The sequence below is a fragment of the Brienomyrus brachyistius genome, chromosome 10 (genome assembly GCF_023856365.1).
Source record: "Brienomyrus brachyistius isolate T26 chromosome 10, BBRACH_0.4, whole genome shotgun sequence".
In the NCBI taxonomy this organism is placed as follows: domain Eukaryota; kingdom Metazoa; phylum Chordata; class Actinopteri; order Osteoglossiformes; family Mormyridae; genus Brienomyrus; species Brienomyrus brachyistius.
This window is the reverse complement of record NC_064542.1, coordinates 24,282,680-24,304,270: the sequence shown is the minus strand read 5'-3', so window position 1 is coordinate 24,304,270 and position 21,591 is coordinate 24,282,680. Positions and strand designations below refer to the sequence as shown.

The 21,591-nt window shown below is 41.6% G+C and overlaps 1 protein-coding gene across 3 annotated transcripts; it reads left to right on the top strand.

The window, feature by feature from the left end:
* The first annotated feature begins 65 nt into the window (after positions 1–65).
* Positions 66–21,591, top strand: acsl4a (acyl-CoA synthetase long chain family member 4a). Of its 3 annotated transcripts, XM_049027554.1 has the most exons (17): positions 2,314–4,313; positions 4,506–4,732; positions 6,048–6,075; positions 7,215–7,701; positions 7,811–7,988; positions 8,656–8,765; positions 9,662–9,797; positions 12,356–12,506; positions 12,660–12,783; positions 13,151–13,222; positions 13,981–14,120; positions 15,625–15,797; positions 16,636–16,710; positions 17,503–17,691; positions 17,987–18,101; positions 18,193–18,350; positions 19,018–21,591. In XM_049027554.1, coding segments are annotated over exons 2-17 (2,295 nt in total). In that variant the 5' UTR covers positions 2,314–4,313; positions 4,506–4,731; the 3' UTR covers positions 19,176–21,591. The 3 variants fall into 3 exon arrangements, with proteins under 3 accessions (XP_048883512.1, XP_048883511.1, XP_048883513.1); XM_049027555.1 differs by lacking the exons at positions 2,314–4,313; positions 4,506–4,732 and adding an exon at positions 66–158; XM_049027556.1 differs by lacking the exon at positions 4,506–4,732.

Genomic DNA, 21,591 nt, shown 5'->3' with positions numbered 1-21,591 from the left:
CGAATCAGACAAAGGCGTGGTCGCAGCTGCACCTTTATTGGCTGAGAAAAATGGAGTCAGATGGCGTCATGCTTCCGGGTTTTCTAGTTCCCTAGGAAAATGGTGAGGTTACTGTCGGTCATGTCTGGCAGCAGGAATCGGCTGGCGTGTTGCGGGAGGTAAGGATGCCGGTGCATTACCATAGAGCGCTTTGTAGCCGCTGCTGTATTTTAATATTTACTGCTCTTTAATATTTATTCTCAGTCACATTTTAGCAAGACACAGATCGGTCTTCCAAAAATACAACTGTACTGTTTGTAAGGTTTTTGCTGTGTAATTTGTGTGCCAGATATTGTTTAACGTTTTGAACCATTGTCAACCGGAACCAATATATCAAAACCGATTAAATAGAAACAATTTAGTAGCGTTCTTACCACTCACACTTGTACCGTAATCACGTAAAATGTTTCATTTTCAGAATTGATTCATGTTAAACTTCGCGTGTTTCTTCCATGCACCTTGGACCCATTTTATATGGATGGATGTTAACATGTAATTGCAAAGCGTGTATCTTCAGTAATCATATATGGTGATGATGTAATTCTGATTATAGCGCTTGTGCAGTTAAAATTCCAAAAGAAAACGAATTTAGTTAAATCATATTACATATGCAATCAATTTTTTTATAATAGTGGGGAAATAACATTTCAAGCCATTATAATATTATTTGTATAATATATAAATCAGAGGTATGTGCCATTCTCCCATATTATTTAAACAGACGTCAAATAATGCCTTTATTCAAACGTAGCTGTAAGTAACAGTGGGACCTCAGCAGTAGCCTGTAGTGAACCAGGCGCCTCAGCTGATGCGCGAGAGCGTCCATGACTCTCATCCACATGTTTAAGAATGTGTCGTAGATGTTTCAGTGTCTGTGAAATATGAATTACGTGTGAACCCACCGTGCGTCATCTGCGAATTTTGTTGCGTATTTAACAGTAGACCTGCTTTCTGCTATCAGTCGCCTGTAATCCCGAGTTCACGTCTCCGCCGTACGTCTTCGCGGAGGTTACTAGCGGCCAGGTTGCCTAAGCTGGGGTAAAGGGCGACGGTTCTCCTTCATGGATTGTGGGAGATGGAATAGACAGTCCTTTTTGACTGTCATAAACCACATTGTACTGGCGTTCGCAACACTGAGAAGACCCTCGTAACCAAATCTATACTTGGACACACTGTAATTTTGGGTGGGGTCTTTTCAGGGTATTGAGGTAATTTAGTTTTGCTTTAATTCAGTTGGTTAAAAGTATCTGTTAGCACTGTAAATATTCTGAATTTGAATGAATGAATGAACAAATGAATTTTTAATATTTGGTAGTGTTTATTAGTTAGTTTATTATTCATGTACGATCAAACTCATGGGTGTTGCCCCCCCCACCAATTTAACATAAAATATTAATTTTATGTCAGTGTCCCCCTCAGATTCAGAATGCTTCTGACGCCCCTGAAAGAACTGGCATCCCATCCAGGCTGTACTTTTATCATTTTGCCCTGTGTTGCCTTAGATGGGCTCCAGATCCATTGTGACTTTGACTAGTATTTAGAAGATGGATGGATGGATGGATGGATGCAAGGGCACAGGTTTGGTCTAAACATTGGTAGGGACCAAATCATCCCTGAATCCCCTGCCCTCCTACACAAGCATGGTACTCCTACATTGTTGGTACCTCCAGACCCAAATCTATGCCCACGGATGGATGGATTTATTGGTGGATTTGCTTTCATAGTTTTCTGAATGCAGTTTCTAGCTGAGGTGTAGTAAGGTCTGCACCTAGACATCACACGCACTGCCTAACTGTCATCCGGGGGACATTCCCATGTCTGTGGCATCTGTGATAATATTTGAATAAAGCTTTGAATATTCAGAGCAGTTATTTTTAAGAGTATATGACTCAAATTTCTAAGGACATCAAAAGAGTGAGATGGAAAAATGGAAGAATTGTTGAATAAACTGTTCGTACAATAAAATTTTACTGGTTTCTTTTTTTTTCTTCTCATACTTTGTGTCCTGCTTTGTTAGTAAAGCATTTGCATAATTGAATATCTATGTTAAGATCTAGGCTTATAAGAGGCATTACTCTTATAAGAACTGTCTGCTTAGCCTTTCCAAGTAAAATGACCTCGCATATGGATGCACAGAATTTATCAAACAACCTGCTTGTAATTACATTCCTGTCAGTTCTGGAAGAAAAAATTAAAGATTTGAGTTATTTCCCAACTGAAAAAGTTGGAAGAGTAGGTGGAGAATCTGGCATATAGCTGCTTTTTGATGTTGTTTTTATTGAGTTCCTGTGTCTCAGTGTTCCCATTCATCCTTGGGAATAAATGACGGTACCATGTTGGTGAAGGTTAACCTCCGAATGCCGCTGTCCTTTTACAAATACTGCAGGGTTCTGTCATTTCAGAACTTCGTTATACACTAGGCTTCCGCTATCTCTCCCCCACCCCCCCCTCCAAATTTCAAATTTGCAAATTTCAGACGAGCATTTTACTTGTGCTTCCCCCATAACCAATAATGCAGATGTTTGTTTAATTTAGGCTACATCATTCGTCCATATAGTTCTTCACAACAGTCAATAAGTGATCTGTTCTGTTAAAATTACAGTTTCTCTGTTGCTTCTAGTATAAGGATAAAGATGGATGGATATTAAATATTTTTGCTCAGGGCTTTGTTTGTTTTTTAGCTCAGTACTGAATGACTGCAGGGGGGCAGGGTGTGGCAGATTAATCTTTTTGTGAATCAGATTTCGTTGACGTGTAGTTGCCATAGTTCGATACATTCTTGGATTACAGAACTTTCTGGAGCCAAAGTGTATGAAGGCCTGAGGAGCTACAATACCATGTGACCGGGTCTGCGAATGGGGAACATCAAGAAGTTGGGTTGGTAGTGCTACTGCGGCTATTGCAGTGGGTCAGAGTGCATCCCTGATGAAAACTGGACTGTACACCAAAGTTGTAAGCCTGAAATTTGACCTGGGGAATTAGTTTTCCCTTATATGAGAGGTATCACCATTTTGGAAGAAAGGGAAACGCGTCTCTCCCTTTGTCCGGCGAGGTAACAGAGTGGGCCTGCGAGTCACAGACGATTGCATTAATAGGCCTAAATGTCACATTCCGCTTGTGACTGGAGAGCCCTTGGCTCTAAGTAACAGGTCACATTTGTGGTGTTTTCCCTTGGAAATGCGTCTTGGAATCATTGTGCTGCAGCTGTTCAGTCTGCTCTGGTTGCTTCGGTCGGTTTTCTGTTGCTCTTGTATTATATTTAGAATATTTATGTGTTAGCCTTGTAAAATGCTTTACGTGCAACCTTTTCAATGGAGTATTCTGGGATAAAAAGGATCGTTACCAAGTATTTGGTTTTAGCATATTTTAAGTACTACAGTGAATCAGGACTAAACTGCCGACATTATTACTGTCTAGTCTTTCACATCCCTTATCCCAAAGGTCAACCACAAATCATTAACATGATGCATGCTTACAGAAGCCTGGTGTTTGGTGGTACTTACACAACAACTGTGCAACCCGATGCTTATGACAGTCTGAATTCTCCCAGATTATTAAGATATGCAATATGTTTTAGTCGTCAGTTACTGTTTTGTATATTATGTAAATGCTGCAGAACTTATACTAGTTTGATCAATGGGACACAAATGTGGTGGTTTCCTTATGTTAAACCCATGGGCGACGTTGGGTCCGATCACTCGGGGCTAATTTAAGCCCTGATGCCAATCTTCCTTCAAAAAAATAAAAGTGAGGTGTCATGTTTTGTCGTGACAAAAAGCGTGTTTTGTAGTTGGCCCAAGTCATAATATTAGACTAGACTTAATTACAAAAATGTGTTTTGTACAACCTTGATCACACTGAGTGACCACAAAGGTGGTATTTGTGGAGAATGATGCAACATATTTCCTTTTTTAAAAGAATTAATTTATCATAATCACTCTGGATGCTCTGAAACATGAGAACATCATACTGATGACAGAGTTTACTGAAATAAAAGCCCACTGACATTCTCCACCTGAACAGACTCCCAAATGTTAGGCCACCCAAGGAGACAGCACCTGTAGGAGAGGCACACGTGGGTCAGTATTAGCCCAGAGGAAGTGAAACGTGTGAGGGTACCTCTGCCATTTTACTGCGAGCTGTGCCAGGGATGGGCCCGCATGGGGAGGCTGACACTGTCACATTTCTGGGACAAACCGTGAAACTCTAAAGGCAGACGATCGATCACCACTGGCGAGAAAAGGCACAACAAAATAGTGAAACCAAGGAAGATGGTGAGCAGCCCAGTCTCCTTGGGTTTACTTTGCATGGTCTTATTTTAAAACTCACACCTCTGTCTACATCTGACAGGGTTCTCTAAATGGATGTTCTACTGGAGAATGTGTTATTCGAAGCTGTTTAACTGAGTTCTCCTGGGTGTAACTGTATCCTATTTCTGAGTATTGATTTGGTTTTTTTTTTTACAGTGGGCTAAAATGTCTGGTGAGGTTTTGGTTTTGTGGTTGGATGCCCACTGCATAGTGCACCAGGGTAAATGTGCTCATTCCCACCAGAGGACCTAATCCTGATGTATCATCCCTGCTGCTGACTGTGAGGGTGACCCTTCATACTCTGCCGGACTCACAAAGGCTCTTTATGGATTGAATTCTAGGAAAGAAAGGCCTTTAGTTTTACCAGTGAACACTACTGTGAAGTATGTTGTCTTTTTTTTTAAATAAAGTTTTTCAAAAGCCTCAGATCATTTACCTGCAATTAATTAATCTGCAATTAATCTTTGTTGAAGATTTTTAAGGTTAAACCAAAACCAGTATAATTCATTAAAAGAATTGCTAATGTTGCTAATTGCAAATGTTGGCATAAATGTTCGCAGTCACATGATTCCATAGAAGCTTCTTGTAACATAAACTAAGAATTGCAGCACTGCATGCTTTCAGTTATAATGGTAGTAAATAAATGAGATTTACACAATAGTGAGGATGCTGAAATACCTGTTTGTGAGGGCAAGTTGGAAACCTGGTTAAATGATTGTGTCAATCAAAGTGTGCCGAGTGTCAGTCGGTGTGCGTTTGGGTCACGGTGTAATTTCTGGCTTTGCCTAGTGCCAGAGGCACAACCCTGCAGCAGGTCATACTAACCCTAACCCTACCTCAAAGGTAACAGGTTCAAGGCTGGACAGCATGTTTGCAGTATACACATCTATCACTTTCAAAAAATAATATTTTATTATAAAACAGTATTTTTCAGCATTAATGGCATTAAAAGGATGGTCGGGTAATTATGTCATCATACTGACAGTGACAGAACTTTTGTTAAAATGTAAAACATGGATATAAAATTCCATTAAAGTTACAGCAAGAATGTTCTCTGCCAGCTTTGAGAAGACATTCACCTGACATTGGCTGAAGTTCTGGGAACGTTCCCTGTTAGTTGGGTAACATCTACTCAACTGCTTTGCACCAGATCGTCAGTCTGGAACGCACCGGTCTCGTCTCTGTGTTTTTTGCAGCTACATGCTTCTCCCTCGGGCTGGCTGGCGGGTAATGGGGTTTTTAAAACAAACAAGCAAACAAACAAATCAATAAATAAAGCAACACCGAACCTAAAGCATGCTGTTATGTCACCTGCTTGTGTAAAGACACGCCAGAGTGGAAGTGCTACCTTTTGGCGCATCTTTTCTCACGCAGGTGCATGTGTGTCTTTTCTGTCCCTGCGTTTAAGCGGCATTCAAACTGAATCCAGTGTCAACAAGCAGGTCCTCAGCTAGAAATCAAGATCGTGGAATGTCTGGCAAGCCGTCTGATCAGTCCCACTCAGTAGACTGTCAAATTTTGCTACCTGGCTACGTGCCTGTCGCCAAGGCTTATGTCCGGAATACTTCAATGGCGATATGCACAGAGCTGAGTTAGCTGCTTAGATTCATAATGTCCTGTGGAGTTTTTCATTCAGATTATAGAGAAATGGCTGACCAAATGTTTGACACTTTTTGTCTTCTTGTTTCTTCCCTGCAGTGGTATTTGTGAGAACTGCTGAGTTACCGTAAGTACCCAGCTTGGTCTTGTATGACATTCAGTAAAGACATTTTTTAATCTTGTCACTCAGATTTATCTCTTTATTATGGTAATGTCCTATCATGCAGTTTCTTTTGACAAAGATTGTTGGCACCACATCTGTGTGCTTTCTGTAATTATAAGTGTTTATATTAAATCCAGTGACATTTCTCAAGGGACTCAGAGTCTACCAGCAAATCATCTGTATGATTGTTTAACGTTTTTCAGTTCAGTGGTGCAGTTTATTCTGACAAATACTGGATTTTAAATTACATATTTAATTTAGATCAAAATACCACAAGTTACATAGTAAGTGATTAGATGAGTGTTTTATCACCATGGATAAACAATAACAAAGTTGACGGGTAATTTTTGAATGGTTTAAGTAACTGTATCACTTGGAGATACTGTATCATTAATAGTATCAAAGGTCATTATTTGTTACGTTACTCATACATGTCTTTTCCATGATAGCTTTGTGGGTTTTGGCAGTGTGCCAGCCATTATGTCTAGTTATTTAGCTCTGTTAATTAAATAGTATTTACCTCTGCTGCAGGAATGAGCCCGAAAAACACTGGTTGTGCTGTTTGTGATCATGGCCAGTGCTTGTGACCTATCAGCTGTACTTATACAAATAGTTTCAATGTTAAAAAAGGATGTGTAACATTTTGAAAAAGCCGAGCGTTTCATAGGGCTAAAATGCAGAAGTGGGTTATAACGGAGAATTTTCTATTTTGCTTTTGCCTTTGTCGCTTAAATTGTATTATTCTTATTACTGAGATGTATATGAAACAGTTTATTTAATCAGAATGGACTCTGGCATAAAGAATCGTCATTTAACTTTAGAAGAAAACATTTGTTCTATATATGTTTGTTTTCCTCTTCCTTAAAAATGAAGGAAATGACACGTGCTGAAATTTGTTTGTGAAACACATCCATTTGTGAAAGTAAAATAATTTCCTTTTTACAGCAGATCTGAACACACTCTGAATGAATTAAGCAGTATGTGACTGCCATCCCTCCCCGGCTCCTTCATTTACCCTTTGTCCTTTCCCCTTACTTTGTTTGCTCAGCGGTTATTTATTTTGTAATTGTTGTTTTCTCCACTCTCTCTCTCTTGGCTTTTAGCCCCAGTGCTGATATAAAGGTAACAGGGCTGCACCTTCTGACGGAAACCACCGTCCCTTCAGTCAAAGACGTTCCGTTCCGTTCTGTTCCGTTCCGTTCCATTCTGTTCCGTTCCGTTCCCCTTCCCTCCGAAACTATGACTTTGAAAGTCGACGCGCGCCCAGTCGTCTTCTTCCCCCTCTACCTGCTGATGTGGATATACACGATCGTCACCTTCGTGCCATGGTACCTGCTCACGGGAGCCCGGGCTAAGAAAGCGGCGGCGAAGCGGGTAAAGGCCAGGCGCACCTCGCGCGCGGCAGAGGGTCCGTATCGCTCCGTAGACCAGTTTGACTCGCTGGCCACTATGGACTTCGCCGGCATGGACACCCTGGACAAGCTGTTCGTACACGCCAAGCAGCGATTTGCTGACGGGGACTGCCTGGGCACCCGCGAGGTACTCAGCGAGGAGAACGAGATGCAGCCAAATGGAAAGATCTTCAAGAAGGTGCAGAGTCCCCGTCGTCTTTACCTATTTCACCATTGGGCTCATTGTGGGCCTTCACAGTGTGCCGTCCACGGGGTCCAGCCTGGCTCATGTGTGTGTTCCCTTATAGCTGATTTTGGGCGAGTACCGCTGGATGAGCTACAAGGACATGGAGGTGGCTATCAGCCATCTTGGCAGTGGGCTGGCTGCACTGGGCCAACAACCCAAGAGCACCATCGCTATCTTCTGTGAGACGCGGGCTGAGTGGATGATCAGCGCGCAGGCCTGCTTCCGCCGCAACTTCCCCCGTGAGCGCAGCGGCACTCCTGTTTAGCTTTAGCTGGCCAATACATCTGCATTCGCAGAATGTTTCCACAAGCTTCTGATCATTCTGTAACTGAAAGCTTTCACATGTGCTTTTGGCAGAGTGCTATTTGCTTGAATCCAGTAGCCGATAAGCACCCACCTCAGTCCCCCTTCCTCTGTGAAAGTGAGCTGGTTTGTGTCTGGCCAAACATCTTGCCTCAGACAGGAAGGGATCCAACCCAGATGTTTCATAAATCTTACTTACTACAAATTTCCAAATTAAATGTCACCTATACAGCTGGAAATATTCTGTTTAAGCACATTCAAGAGTACAGGAGTGAGGCCTTCGTCATTTTAAGCCAGGGTTTCCTAACCCAATCCTTGCGGGGCCCCAGCCAGGCCACATTTTTATTCTCTCCCAGCTCCCAACATAACCGTATCAGGTTATTTGGTGTTCTTGATTGGCTGAGAGCTGGGAGGGAGCAAAAATGAGGACGGGCTGGGGGGCCCCGAGGAATAGGTTGGGAAGCCCTGTTGTAAACACCACAATACCACCTACTTCCATGTCTCTGAAGGAAACTTTCAAGTGTTTTATGTGTGTGCAACTAATGTACCCTAACCCTAACCCTTGAGTATGGAAATATGAGTGTCTCTTTGTCCTTTTTGTAGTGGTGACCTTATACGCAACTTTGGGAGAAGAAGCTGTGGCATACGGGCTAAACGAATCCGGGGTCACCCACCTCATCACCAGCGTGGAATTACTGGAGACCAAGCTGAAGGTGAGATGACAGCCCACCTGCTGAATGTCGATTGGCAGCCTCATGAGAATGGGCCTGTCATTAGATTAAGCATAGATGTTATGGGTTTGGTACCTTCATTTTAATAGCGCTGCCTCGACACTTCCATTTCCCAAGTGCTTTTAATTGCCAGGACATGTTCTACGTAACTGGTGGAAAATTTAAATTTGTATCAAATGGTTACTGAATTCATTTGTGCCAATAATCGTAATTATACCACAGCTGTGGTAAATACTATTTTCTTATTGGCCCGGAGATGTCATGTGGGCACTGATCATTTTTATGTAATAGTTCAGTTAGTTATGGCACCCTAATAATTTTTAATAACTAATAATTAATAATTTTATTTTATCAATGTGGTGTTTTATTAAACATGTTGATATAAAAAAAAACTCATGTGACATTTTACTCACTAATTTTTTCTTATCAGCATAATTTTCCTTGGTTTTCAAAACTCAAGCGCCTGTCTGTTGACAGTTTGCGATGATAACTTAACAGACTTACCGCTTCCAGTGAGGAGCTTGACCAGATGTTCTACCCTTAGAGGGACTATATTTTTAGAGCACATTGGAACATTATTAAATGCTAATTGTAATAATTTTCTTCTGAAAAATTAATCATGCCTAATTTATTTTATTTTAATTTTTTTGTTCATTAGCTGTGATAAAGTGGGGTAAACCACTTTGAGGTGCGCGGTTATACGAAAATGAACTTCGCTACCAAGTTGTCTCTGATTAGCTTTGTATAATCCTGCACCCCATTATATTCAACATATAAGTATAAATAATAACCAAAACGTTCTACACAACCTGTGTTCTGATCGTGGTCTCTTTGGACCTTGCGTAGACATTTGCAAACCTCTGCTTCTCTCTGACCAGAATGTGCTGCCTGAAATTCGGAAGCTGAAGCACATCATTTATGTGGACAAGAAGGCGAGTTTGTCGGGCTACTCAGAAAGGCTGCAGATCCACAGCATGCAGGATGTGCAGAAGCTGGGAGCCAGGCCTGAGAACTGTGAGTTTGGCCCTAACGCTCATGCAATCAGCCTAGCTTGGGTGCTCTATGCATGTCAAGCTGAAAAGAAATGGAAAATCTTAAGCAGTTAGCACATGAATTCACCAGCTACTCCCATCTTGGTGTGATACAAAAATCTGCCAGACATCTTTTCTGCCTGCTGACTTCAGGCAAATGCCTCCTAACACACCACTAACTATAAAACACTCCTGGACAGAATGTAAAACAGACTGACACATCTTACATATCTACATTCAGCACTGTGCAAAAGTCTTAGGCAGTCAAAGCAAATATTTACAACTGTATATCTGGGTAGTAGGTGTATATTTGCTCAGAACAAAAAACACAATTTAACATTAGAACATATGCAAGAGTAACAATAAAAACTAGCAAGAATTTCTTATTTTTTCAAAAAGTTACTGATATCATGTCAGCAGTACGGTCCTTCAGTTCCCAAATCTCTCCTTCGGGTCGCTTCAGCTATTCTATGTGTTTATGAAATTTTACAACAAGATCACTTATTTAATTAAATCATTTTATAAAGTCAATGAGGTATTGGTTAGCCATATGAAGTATGCCAGTGGTCCAGTCAAAGTACATGAGAGTATTGAACAGTGTCTGCAAACACTGGGGTGAATTTTAGGAGCGGTTTTGAAATGGCTAAGCTGAGAAACCTTTACAGACATAATGTCTTGCTTCTAGACCAACATGCAGATCACTTAGACATCATTTTCTTTTTCTGCCTAAGACTTTACATTTACACTCCTATTAATTTATATTATCTATTAAGTGATTTTGCGCAACCTGTGTCACACTTATCTCACACTTTATTGAGTTTGCACTCTGTTTTTAACTATCTACCGATCATTACATGGTGACATGGCTCCTTGCAGTGCAGTAGCTTGTTGCAATGCTGACTCACTAGTGCATACATATAAACAAAACATGGTCAGGCGTGAATGCACAGAGCAGATGACACTGCTAATTCCAATGCTTAAAAATCGCTTAAAAATCTATTCAAATGTTTGAGTACCCCTGGACCAGTTACAGTTTTGTTGCTTTTCCATGTGAAAATAAGTTAAACAAACAGTTTTTGCATTAAACAAAAATGAGAAAATTCATCAAACGAACAACTGCTATCTATTTTATGAACTTAACATGTTTGATTAATTAGGCAATATCCAGATTAATAAATCCTCTGAATATTGTGTTTATACTCAACCATGAGTTCCACTAAGCAGCTGAATGAGGATGAGCAAATAAAGATCAATATCTCTTATAACAAGACAGAAATATATAAATAGGCTTCCTGCTTGCCATCTGAAATGTTCAAATGCAAGCAAACGGTTGCAGTCAAGTTGATATATAAATATCCAAATAGATGGAACTGTTTGTAAACTTGTCAGGTGCCTGAAGCAAAGTCTCCAAATGACTGCAATAGGCCTGTAGGAAGGTTTAACTGTGCAGTGTAACTTAGCGTGAACATGAACTGCATGGAAGAATCATGAGAAAGAAACCTAATCTGCAATCTCACCGTATCTGAAAAATGCCAAACAACACTTTGCAGGCCAGGGGCTTCTTGCAAATAGCCATTGTGGTCTGATAAATTAAAAATGGAACTCAATTCAAGGTATCTTTGTGATTTTCGGCTCTGTGATGTATGGGTTATACAGTGAGATTTGAAAAATTTGGGAAAAAAAATGCAATAAATAGAGAATGTAAAACATTTAAACATTAAGAAGGTATATTTGGAGAAAAGCATTTCAAGAACATTTTTCAAACTGCTATGCATCGGAGATCTCTTATGCTTGTGTGGCAGAGATACAGGAAATATCGTGTGGGCAGTGAGAAAAATACATAATGCCGAGTATCAAAAGATCTTGCAAGTGTGTGAAGAACCTGGGACCATGAACTCATTCAAGAAAGGACAGACTCTCGTGGAGTGGACGTCACAGTCCCCAAACCTGAATTACTCTATCTGAGAGCGGATCACAGTCATGCAGCGGAAGTAGACCTGCCACTATTAATATAGTCTTCTGTGATTGACTTGGAAAAAAACTACTGCTAATATAGAAAGATTTAATAATTTACAGGCTGTGTAAGTCTTGACTGACCAAGTGCCCAAATGCCTCTATATGCTGCCCTTTTCTTCCAATATGTTGAATTCAGCAAGTAAGTAGTAATTCTGCATTAAAATTTGAAGACAAATAAGGTTTTTCCCATTTCCGTTTTCGTGTAGAAAACCAGTAATGCATGTATTTTGGCCATGGGTCCCCAAACTTCTTGTAATGTTATAGTATACATGTGGCTCAAAGCAGGGCTGAATTTAGAAGGGATGGGGGCCTTATCTACTCCATCAAATGCTGCTGTAACAACCAGAAAAAATTGGGGTTCCCTACAACTCGGGTCCCTGTGCAAAATCCAGCCTTGGCTCCGAGTGATCACTCACTGACAGCCGTCTCTCTCCCTCAGTGAACGGGGAGTTTCGGGGACCCACACCCAAAACTCTGGCCTTGACTCTGAGTGATCACTCGCCGACGGTCGTCTTTCTCCCTCAGTGAACAGGGAGTTTCAGAGACCCACACCCTCCGACCTGGCTGTGGTCATGTACACCAGTGGCTCCACCGGCCAGCCCAAGGGCGTCATGATCATCCACAGCAACCTCATCGCGGGCATGACGGGACAATGCGAGAGGATTCCGGGCCTGGGGTGAGTCTGATTGTGCAGGAACATGCTGATACCATCTTGCAAAACTGCCAAAGCAACCCAACACGCAGTGACATTGTAGAATTCAAAGTTAGTTCCAGCGCATTCACGCGTCGTTGCTGCTACTGCCTATAATGTAGTGCTGTGATTCTCCAGACCAAAGGACACGTACATTGGCTACCTCCCACTGGCCCACGTCCTGGAGATGACTGCTGAGATCTCATGCGTGACATACGGCTGCCGGATTGGCTACTCCTCCCCTCAGACGCTGTCTGATCAGGTGACTCCCAATCTCTGAAGAATCTACTGATCAAATTACAACATGATGGTTTTATAGTAAGAGGTAATATGATATTTCTGTTGACACAAAACCTGCTAGCACCACTTAGCACTGCAGCTGCAAATGAATTTGAGTAGCTAAGCATCACCATGCTGGTTTTTTAACTTGACTTAGTAGGTTTTTAATAAAATCGAGCAGCGGTAAATACGAATGCCCTGCAAAGTTTGCATTCCACAGACTGTACAGTAGGGTATGAAACTCGCATTGGGGAAAAAAAAGTGTTAATTACATCACCAGTATTTGCTTCTAATTTACTGGCTGATTTTTGTTACCGTGACGCATCTGTTTGTTTTCTTGCTCCCTGCAGTCAACAAAGATCAAGAAAGGCAGTAAGGGAGACTGTGCTGTGCTGAAACCCACTCTGATGGCAGCTGTGCCGGTAGGATGATCCCCCCCAGCCACTCTTCTCTCCTCTCTCTTGTGTAACCTGCCTGTAATACTGCAAGCCCCCTGCCTTAAAGCAGCCAGAACACTGGGGAAGCCTTTTTAACAGCTATCAGCTCAAATCAGGCCTGCTGTGAGCATCTGATTAGGAGGCCTGTCATCCTTGACTAACATCTATGGCTGTAAAGATTATAATCAGTCAGCTGCATGCCTTGTTGTGTGTTTTTTTTTTTATTACAGTTCTGAGGTAGTTCTCTTGAGTCTTCATCGTGCCGCTGCCACTTGAAACATTAACATGTCGAACATGCGAACCTGTAGGTCACACCTGCGCATGCCCTGACTATCTCACAGCGGGCTGTGAACCACAAAGCCACATTCCAGGAAGAAGGATCTCTACGAATGCCATGTGTGATGAAAAGGAGATTATTTTGTATTTTGTTTATTTAGTAGTTGTAGATAAATATTATTTGGCATGCGGAAAGCCTATGTTGTTTTGATTTTCCTAACGATTATTGACGCAATCATTTCTGAGAATAAATGCTTATGTCTCGGAAATCCATTTGCTAACAGTTGGCAGCCGGTGGCTGGCATTGCGTAACGGATTTCATAACCTCCAGACCCAATCGGGTTCTGAGAGGCACACTCCATGTCCATGTGGGCCACCATAAGGCCTAACCTACGACCCATTACTCAACACCACCCTCTGTCCAAGCACCAACCGATTGCTGACCTAGGTTTTGGTTTAAATCGCAGGAGATCATGGACCGCATCTATAAGAACGTGATGAGCAAGGTGCAGGAGATGGGCTACATGCAGAGGACTCTCTTTCAGCTGGGATACGACTATAAGCTAAAGCAGGTCAAAATGGGCTATGACGCACCACTTTGCAATAAGTAAGTGCACATGCATGACCCTCGCCAGCCTGCTCTGCGCGTGGATTACATAACAGCCAGAATTGTACGTGCTTTGGTATTGTGCTGATCAAAGTAGAGAGTTCAGGTCCAGAAAGCAAAAAATCCAACCAGCTCAGTATGAAGAGTCACAGGCACAGAGTACTCAGCTGGTTAGTTGAAACAAAATCTTGGTTCAAATTCTTACTTCCTGGACCTGAGCTATCCAGGTGCTGGAGAACAGACTGGATGTGTGAACAGAAGGTCTTCTGGTTAAGGCTTGATTATGTGTGATACTTAAAATTTTATTTTGCATAGGCATTCATGCTAAGCAACCAAACATTGCAGTGGAATATAAAGAAGCTTAATTGTATTTCCCGGGAAGGGAATAAAAATGGTTAAGGGGCCAGTCCTCCAAGCAAGCACAATATCTCAAGCAAGCAAAATATCTCAAGCAAGCACAATATTTCAAAAAACTTCGAACACTGCAGACATATTGTATGGCTGGTATTGAAGCAATACTCCTTAGTGGAAAAAAAGAAAATGTGCCTACAGAAGACATTTAACCTTTAGAACATGATAACTCAAAAAGTATTTGATAGATCTCATTACCTTATCACAAAAAGATACGGATGAAGATCTATGTACAGATGCTCCTCTACTTACGAATTATTAATTTTCGTACTTTCAGACATATGAACAAAGAGCACTGCAGGTCCATATTGTGTTCATTGAATTACTGTTTCCTGTCCGCAGCATCAATTTTTTTTTCTGTGAACCAATTCTGCCTAGTACGCCGCGCAGCAGTGTAACAGTTGTAACAGAACTAGGTGGCAGCAAAGGAAGGAAAGGGCAGCTGAAAAGATGTGAATATTATGAATACAATAACTCTTTAAGTACTACATGGATCTTTTCCAAACTTCCAAGAACATTGTATAGGCGCTGATGTGGGACCTATTTAATTTTTGGAACAAACTGCACCAAATCTGAAGAAGTATCACTTAGTGGTGGAACATGAAAGGCCAGCCACAGACGCAGCTCTGCTGAACCTGACTACATCAAGACAAGTCACACAAGTTGGGCTTTTAATAAAGACTTTTTTGGAGGTTCGAGTGAGTAGGGGGGTGAGAGGTAGTAGAGGCTGGGGGGCGTAGAAGTAGTTGGGATTAAATGGGGGAGTTTATGGGGGGCGTCTGGGGCATACAGTCATTCTGTCAGTATCCGGTTGAGTGTGACAGCGGCACATTTGGTGATTTTACAGTGCAGTTATGAAGCAGACAGGTTCTTGGCAAAGATGTTTATTAATGAAGTTCCAATTTCTGTAGAACATAACCTTTTGTATCTTACGAATATTTGGGGTCTGATATAAATCTTCACGTCACTAACCAACTTGCTCTAACCCAAAGACACACCCTGTAAAATGCTTGCATGGACAGCGGCAGATGGGCTGTTTAGGGGTGTTTACTGTCCCTCCCCCACAAGTGATGCCAGTTTTCTGTGTCTCTAGGCTGCTGTTTAAGAAGGTGAGGGCCCTTTTGGGGGGGAACGTGCGTATGATGCTTTCGGGAGGGGCACCCCTGTCCTCTGCCACACAGCGCTTCATGAACGTCTGCTTCTGCTGCCCGGTGGGCCAGGGTTATGGGCTGACGGAGACCTGTGGCGCAGGAACCATCACGGAGGGTGAGAAGCGGGGGGTGCCGATGTGGCAGTACGCCACTGCCAACCAGTCACAGTATCTGCTTTGCCTGCGTCACCCTGCCCGCCCATAACTTAAATCGGCCTTAATTGGCAATATAACTTGCTCCTTTGTTGTGGAAGGCAGATGTGTACAGTGTTACAGTAATACAGTGATGCATCATGAGGCCATCTGAGCCTTAATTATTTGATGCAGTCGATGGCCTCTCTTGCCAGTTGAGCATTGCTCTGTGCGTCAGATGAGTTAATATAGCTTTAGTTCAGGAACATCCTCTGGGGCACGATACTTTCGTGCCTGATCGCCTCAGCCAGTTTAGGTTGATGCATCGCTTGGCTGTCCTCTGTGCCCAGAGCTGGGAGTGACAAATGTTCATTTAGCGACTTAAGATTCAGGGCTAGAATTAAGTTCTCCTGTCCTCCTGAGATTCAGGGCGGGGTTTTTTTTCCATAAATGTAAGTTCTGGGACGGTGCAAAGCAGACTCCCACACATGTGATGTCCTCTTAAAGCCCAAGCTGTCCTCTTTAAAGAACAACGGGACTTGATAGAGTGGCATGTATATGAAACATAAGAGTAAAAACGTCCAATATGAGGTTGAAATGAATTGTTGGATCTCAGGAGGATAATAAAATAGTATTATTAAAGTATTATAAATAATTCTCAAATGTCTGCTAATCTTGTACAAATTCACCTCATTTCCTAACGTAGCAGTCATGCACCCAGCCCTGTTTTACACACAATATAGTATAATATAAATATAATATAAGTGCAATATAAGTAGTGAGTGCTGCTTTCTGAGGGGTGATGTCACTTTCTTATGTCAGTGGCAGACTACAGCACTGGCAGAGTCGGAGCTCCACTCATCTGCTGCGAGATCAAACTGAGGGACTGGGTCGAGGGTAAGCAGCCCCCCCCACACACATACACACATAACCACAAGCTCACCTCCTCACAGTCAGCGGGATCCTGCCTCACACATTCCCCAGTGGTCAGTCGTCCCCCTTGGACGGTTGTACCACGCTTCTTTTTTGTATATCAGTGTCATAGATCCATTTTCCACCAACAGCAATCTTCAGAGCGCTCAGAAAAGGTCACCTTTTATTCTTGTGAGTTTCTTGGCAGACTGTCACTTTAAAAATTAACTGAAAGCAAATGAAAGTGAAATGGTCAGAGTGATGTTGCCAAATTAGGGCATTTACTGATATCACCAATCAACTTTTTGATTCCTTAATTGGGATACCTTGTTTGGCGCCCCCTGCAGACCGTTTATTTGGTTGTCTTTATTGATACACATGGGGAATTAGAAGAGCTATTGGCCCCCTTTACTCATGTTCATCTCCAGATATGAACACACAGATCGGGATTGTTGTATATTGGTTATGCATGCATGTATACAAAATACAATTAATTCTATGCCAGTGTTTCTCAGCCCAGTCCTCAGGGACCCCCAGCAGTCTGGAACAAAAGTAAGACCTTTTTTCTTCCCCAGCTCCCTGTATACCTGAACCAAACTACTAAGCAATCTAGAACACCAAAAACCTGGTGTGGGTGTATTGGGAGCTGGGAGGGAGCAAAAATGTGGACTGTCTGAGGGTCTTATGGACTGGACTGAGATCAGATTTATACTCATGTCAGGCGTCTTCAGCACAATGATATAATGACATGAGAGAAACATTCTTGATTGCTTTCAGGTGGCTACACAACACGGGACCGCCCCCACCCGCGTGGGGAGATCCTGATTGGGGGTCCCAACGTCACCATGGGCTACTACAGGAGCGACTGCGACAGCGGTGACTTCTTTGTGGACGAACAGGGCCAGCGCTGGTTCTGCACAGGCGATGTGGGTGAGATGCACCCTGACGGCTGTCTGCAGATTGTGGGTAAGTGCTCAGCAGAGGAGACGCTCGTCCTAGTGCAGTCCTAGCTCAGTTTGTAAGGAGGTGGCACAATAGCAGTCTCAGACACCCTAGTAACATTTCCAAATAATCAAATGGAGATCTGAGAGATTTTCGTATCGGGTTAGATGGTGCCCAGACTGTAGCGTGCTTCTCAGCTTTCATCTATTCTTCTCTGGCCTTTTGAAGAGCAGAGTCATTGGCATGGTAACGGTCTAGTGGCACGTCGGGCTTTCAGTTCATTAAGTGACAGTCATTCTTGGGAACTGTGCACCCTCAGATCGAAAGAAGGACCTGGTGAAGCTGCAAGCTGGAGAATACGTCTCTCTGGGGAAGGTGGAGTCTGCGCTGAAGAGCTGCCCCCTCATCGACAACATATGCGCCTATGCCAACAGGTATCTGATGTCCCTTGCTGGAGTTGGTGGTCCTGTGTTGGTCCCTGTGATGGTGTTCACAATGCCATGTCTTTGTGCCTCGCTCCTCCAGTGACCAGAACTATGTCATCAGTTTCATTGTGCCCAACAAGAAAAAGCTGACGGATCTTGCAAATAGGAAAGGAATCCAAGGGAGCTGGGAGGAGATCTGCAACCACCCTGCCATGGAGGCCGAGGTCCTGAAGGAGATCAAAACGGTTGCTAAATCAAGTAAGAATCCTCAAATTAGTCCATCGTTCCATCACATAGGAGTAAGTACTGTCATATTTGGGTTGAAATAGTGCAATCACAGATAGCACTGTGCAAAGGTCTTTGGCAGTCAATTAAAATGATTTTTAAATGCTCTTCATGTTGATGTAAAATTGTGATATTATGTCTAAGTGTGTCACCTCTGCTAAATCACCCCAGCATTTGCAGAAACTGTCCAATACACCAAATGTTTTTTGATTCAACCACTAGCACACCTTGTTTGGTTAATCAAACCTTACTGAGTTTTATAACTAATTAAGTGAATTTATTAATTAAGCTGGTAGTGAAATTTAATGAATATATGGAATGACTGAAGTGGCTCTCTGGAGAGGATAGGGAACTGAAGTGGTGTTCATCAAGCTGTTCAACAAGATATAAGTAACTTTTTGGAAAACAGAAGAAATTATTTTTTATTGTGTTAATTTCCATATAATCTAATGTCAAATTATGTTTTGCTGAACAAATATACACTTACTACCTAGATAGCCTTAAACATTTTATTTTCTTTCTTTGACTGCCTAAGACCTTTACACAGTATTGTAGTCTTCATCCTGACCTTGCAGGCCATGCCCAATTGGGTATGTGTATACCAGAAAAAGATTTCATATTTATTTTCACTACCCAACAGACAAACTACAGCGGTTTGAAATCCCAGTCAAGGTCCGTTTGAGCCCAGAACCCTGGACCCCGGAGACAGGCCTTGTGACTGATGCCTTTAAACTCAAGAGGAAGGAACTGAAAGATCACTATCTCCATGACATTGAAAGGATGTATGGGGGAAAGTAGGGCCATGGCCAGGCCTAAGAACATCTGTAATGATCATTGAAGCCTGCAGGGTCACTCCTTTTCATTAGATCGCTTTTAGTGGTGATATGTCAGTCCCTGACGTTGGGACAGTTGTCAAATAATAGTTTTAGATCACAGTGCAGAGCTTAAAGTATTGTGTGTAGGGACTGAAACAGTACCAGCTTCACAGAAACACCCAAAAGGTGGCATGTCAAGTATGAGAAGCATTTTTTCAAGGGAAGTAAAACTGCCATTTAAACTGCCTAACAGTCAGAGGTGGAAAGTTGTTTCAACTAACCAGTTGAGTACAAACAAATAGTCACAGTGACTCAACTGGTTGGTTGAAACAAAACCTTGGACTGAATTTATACTTCTTGGACCTGAACTTTCCACCTCTGCTAACAATCTTTTGTAACTTAATCTGTGAAGTATACTGTATGTATATCAGCTTTCTTAATAAGACAAAAGGGAGTAAGATGTACCGAATGTTGGGCATCTCAGAATCTCTGACCACTGTCTTCTGGTGAACCCAGGTAACCAGCCATCCATAAGTGTAAGTTACTGCTGATTTATATGAGTTTTTCCCTTCCAACTTTGTCCCTAAACATTGGCTCAAGCTTTTGACTTTTTTGCTGCAGCAATTTCACTGTACGTTCAGGAAACCTGTACTGTATTTGAAGGGAAAACACACAGATACAATTATGAAGGCTGTCACAATTTGACATGTAAGTGCATGGATGGTTGGCTCCCCTAGTTTTCCAGCAGAAATGCTGTGCCTTGTGTGAAGATCTGTAACTGAAGTCATTGCTATATTTATCTCAGTGGTTCGCCAATTCTTTTTATAAACTAATTTAATATTTAAGTCAAATGTTCAGCTATGAACTTATTTAGCCAATTTTTTTCTTCGGCTTCCAAAGTCAGCCTCTGCAGAGTTGACTGGTCGTCATCGTGATATGTAGCACAAAATGGTCCATGATTCCAGAACTAATTTTTTAGGGGTTAAAATGACCCATGTCAGCTTGAGGATGATGTGGACGGAGACATATAATTTAGCCACATCATCTACATACGCTTCACAAATGGTGGCACACATTCATCTTGCTTGGCGTCAGTTATTTGCACTTTTTTGTATTTGAACTGCTTTTTCCTCTTTATAGATTATTCTTTTGCCTGGGGTTTATGTACCACAATTTGTGCTCAGCCTTTTATCACTGTCAGATATCTCACTGTCAGATATCTGTCAGACCACCACTGATCCAAATTGTAAATAATTATTCATGGAAATATTGATATTCATATTTTGCACAATTGTAAAAGGTGATGTGCAATGACTTGAGTTGGAAATACATGAAACTGTTCATGAGCACATGAGGTTTTCGATGTTTACTTTTAGAAATGTGAAGAATGAAGGTGGATGATCTGAAATGCTTGAACGGTTTGGTTTGTTTGTAAAATGATTATTCATATTCAAGCCACAACTAACCTGAAATTGAAATACAAACTCATAAATCTACATTCATTTGGAATCTACATTTTTTTCCTTTAGCTGTCTTACACATACAACTTTAACTGTATTGAAGCCTGGGCTATTTCTTAACTTGTCATTTTTTTAAAACTTTTTTTTGTTAATACCATGTGTCATGATTGTGTAATAGATCTTTCAGTTGACTGTAAATTGTAGACCACTAGGTTGTGTGTGTGTGTGTGTGTGTGTGTAGAAATGAAGAAAATGTGCAGACAAGTTGTGTCTAGAAGTGCCTGAAATAGTGAAATAGTTTGGTTATGACTTTGTAAAGCACATGAAAGGGACACTAAATTTCAATGTTTATATTCCCTCCAGTTGATTTTAGGTATTTTGGGCATTTTCTGTTTACATGCCTGCAGATTTCATCAAATTAGGATTAGACAATATACAATTGTACACTCTTAGCCAGATTCAGAAATTGACAAAATACAGTCAATTGCACTAAACGCTAAAATGAGTAATTTGAGCAGTCTCTTTCTGATTGAAAGAACACAAACAATGTCTTGTCTGATACTTGCTGCATTTTGTTTTTGTTTGGGAAGGGGTGGGGGGTGAAATTATTTTATCGTTTTCCTCTCCAATTTAAAAAAAATATTTCACCTGCGAAGTCTGGCACAGCAAATTAAAGACAAATTGCATGACTGGTGTCACTGGAAATAAAACAGTAACACAAGAAGGAAATGCATTCTGGGAGGCCTCAGGGTTTAACAAATGCCAAACATTGTTTCAAGTTTGGAAGTAATGTGTCATTTCCAATGCAATCTTTCTTAATTTTTGATTTGAATACTGATATTTATTCAATTGTGATTTTTGTGTTTTGATAATGGGACAGCTACACGCCTTTCCTGGTTAATGTATCTGTTGTGTACAATAAAATTTAAGTATTTGTGA

Coding starts and splice junctions, on each gene's coding strand:
- acsl4a (XM_049027554.1), top strand. Junction 8,766..9,661: donor TACTGGAGACCAAGCTGAAG/GTGAGATGACAG, acceptor CTCTCTGACCAG/AATGTGCTGCCTGAAATTCG. Junction 17,692..17,986: donor CGGCTGTCTGCAGATTGTGG/GTAAGTGCTCAG, acceptor GTGCACCCTCAG/ATCGAAAGAAGGACCTGGTG.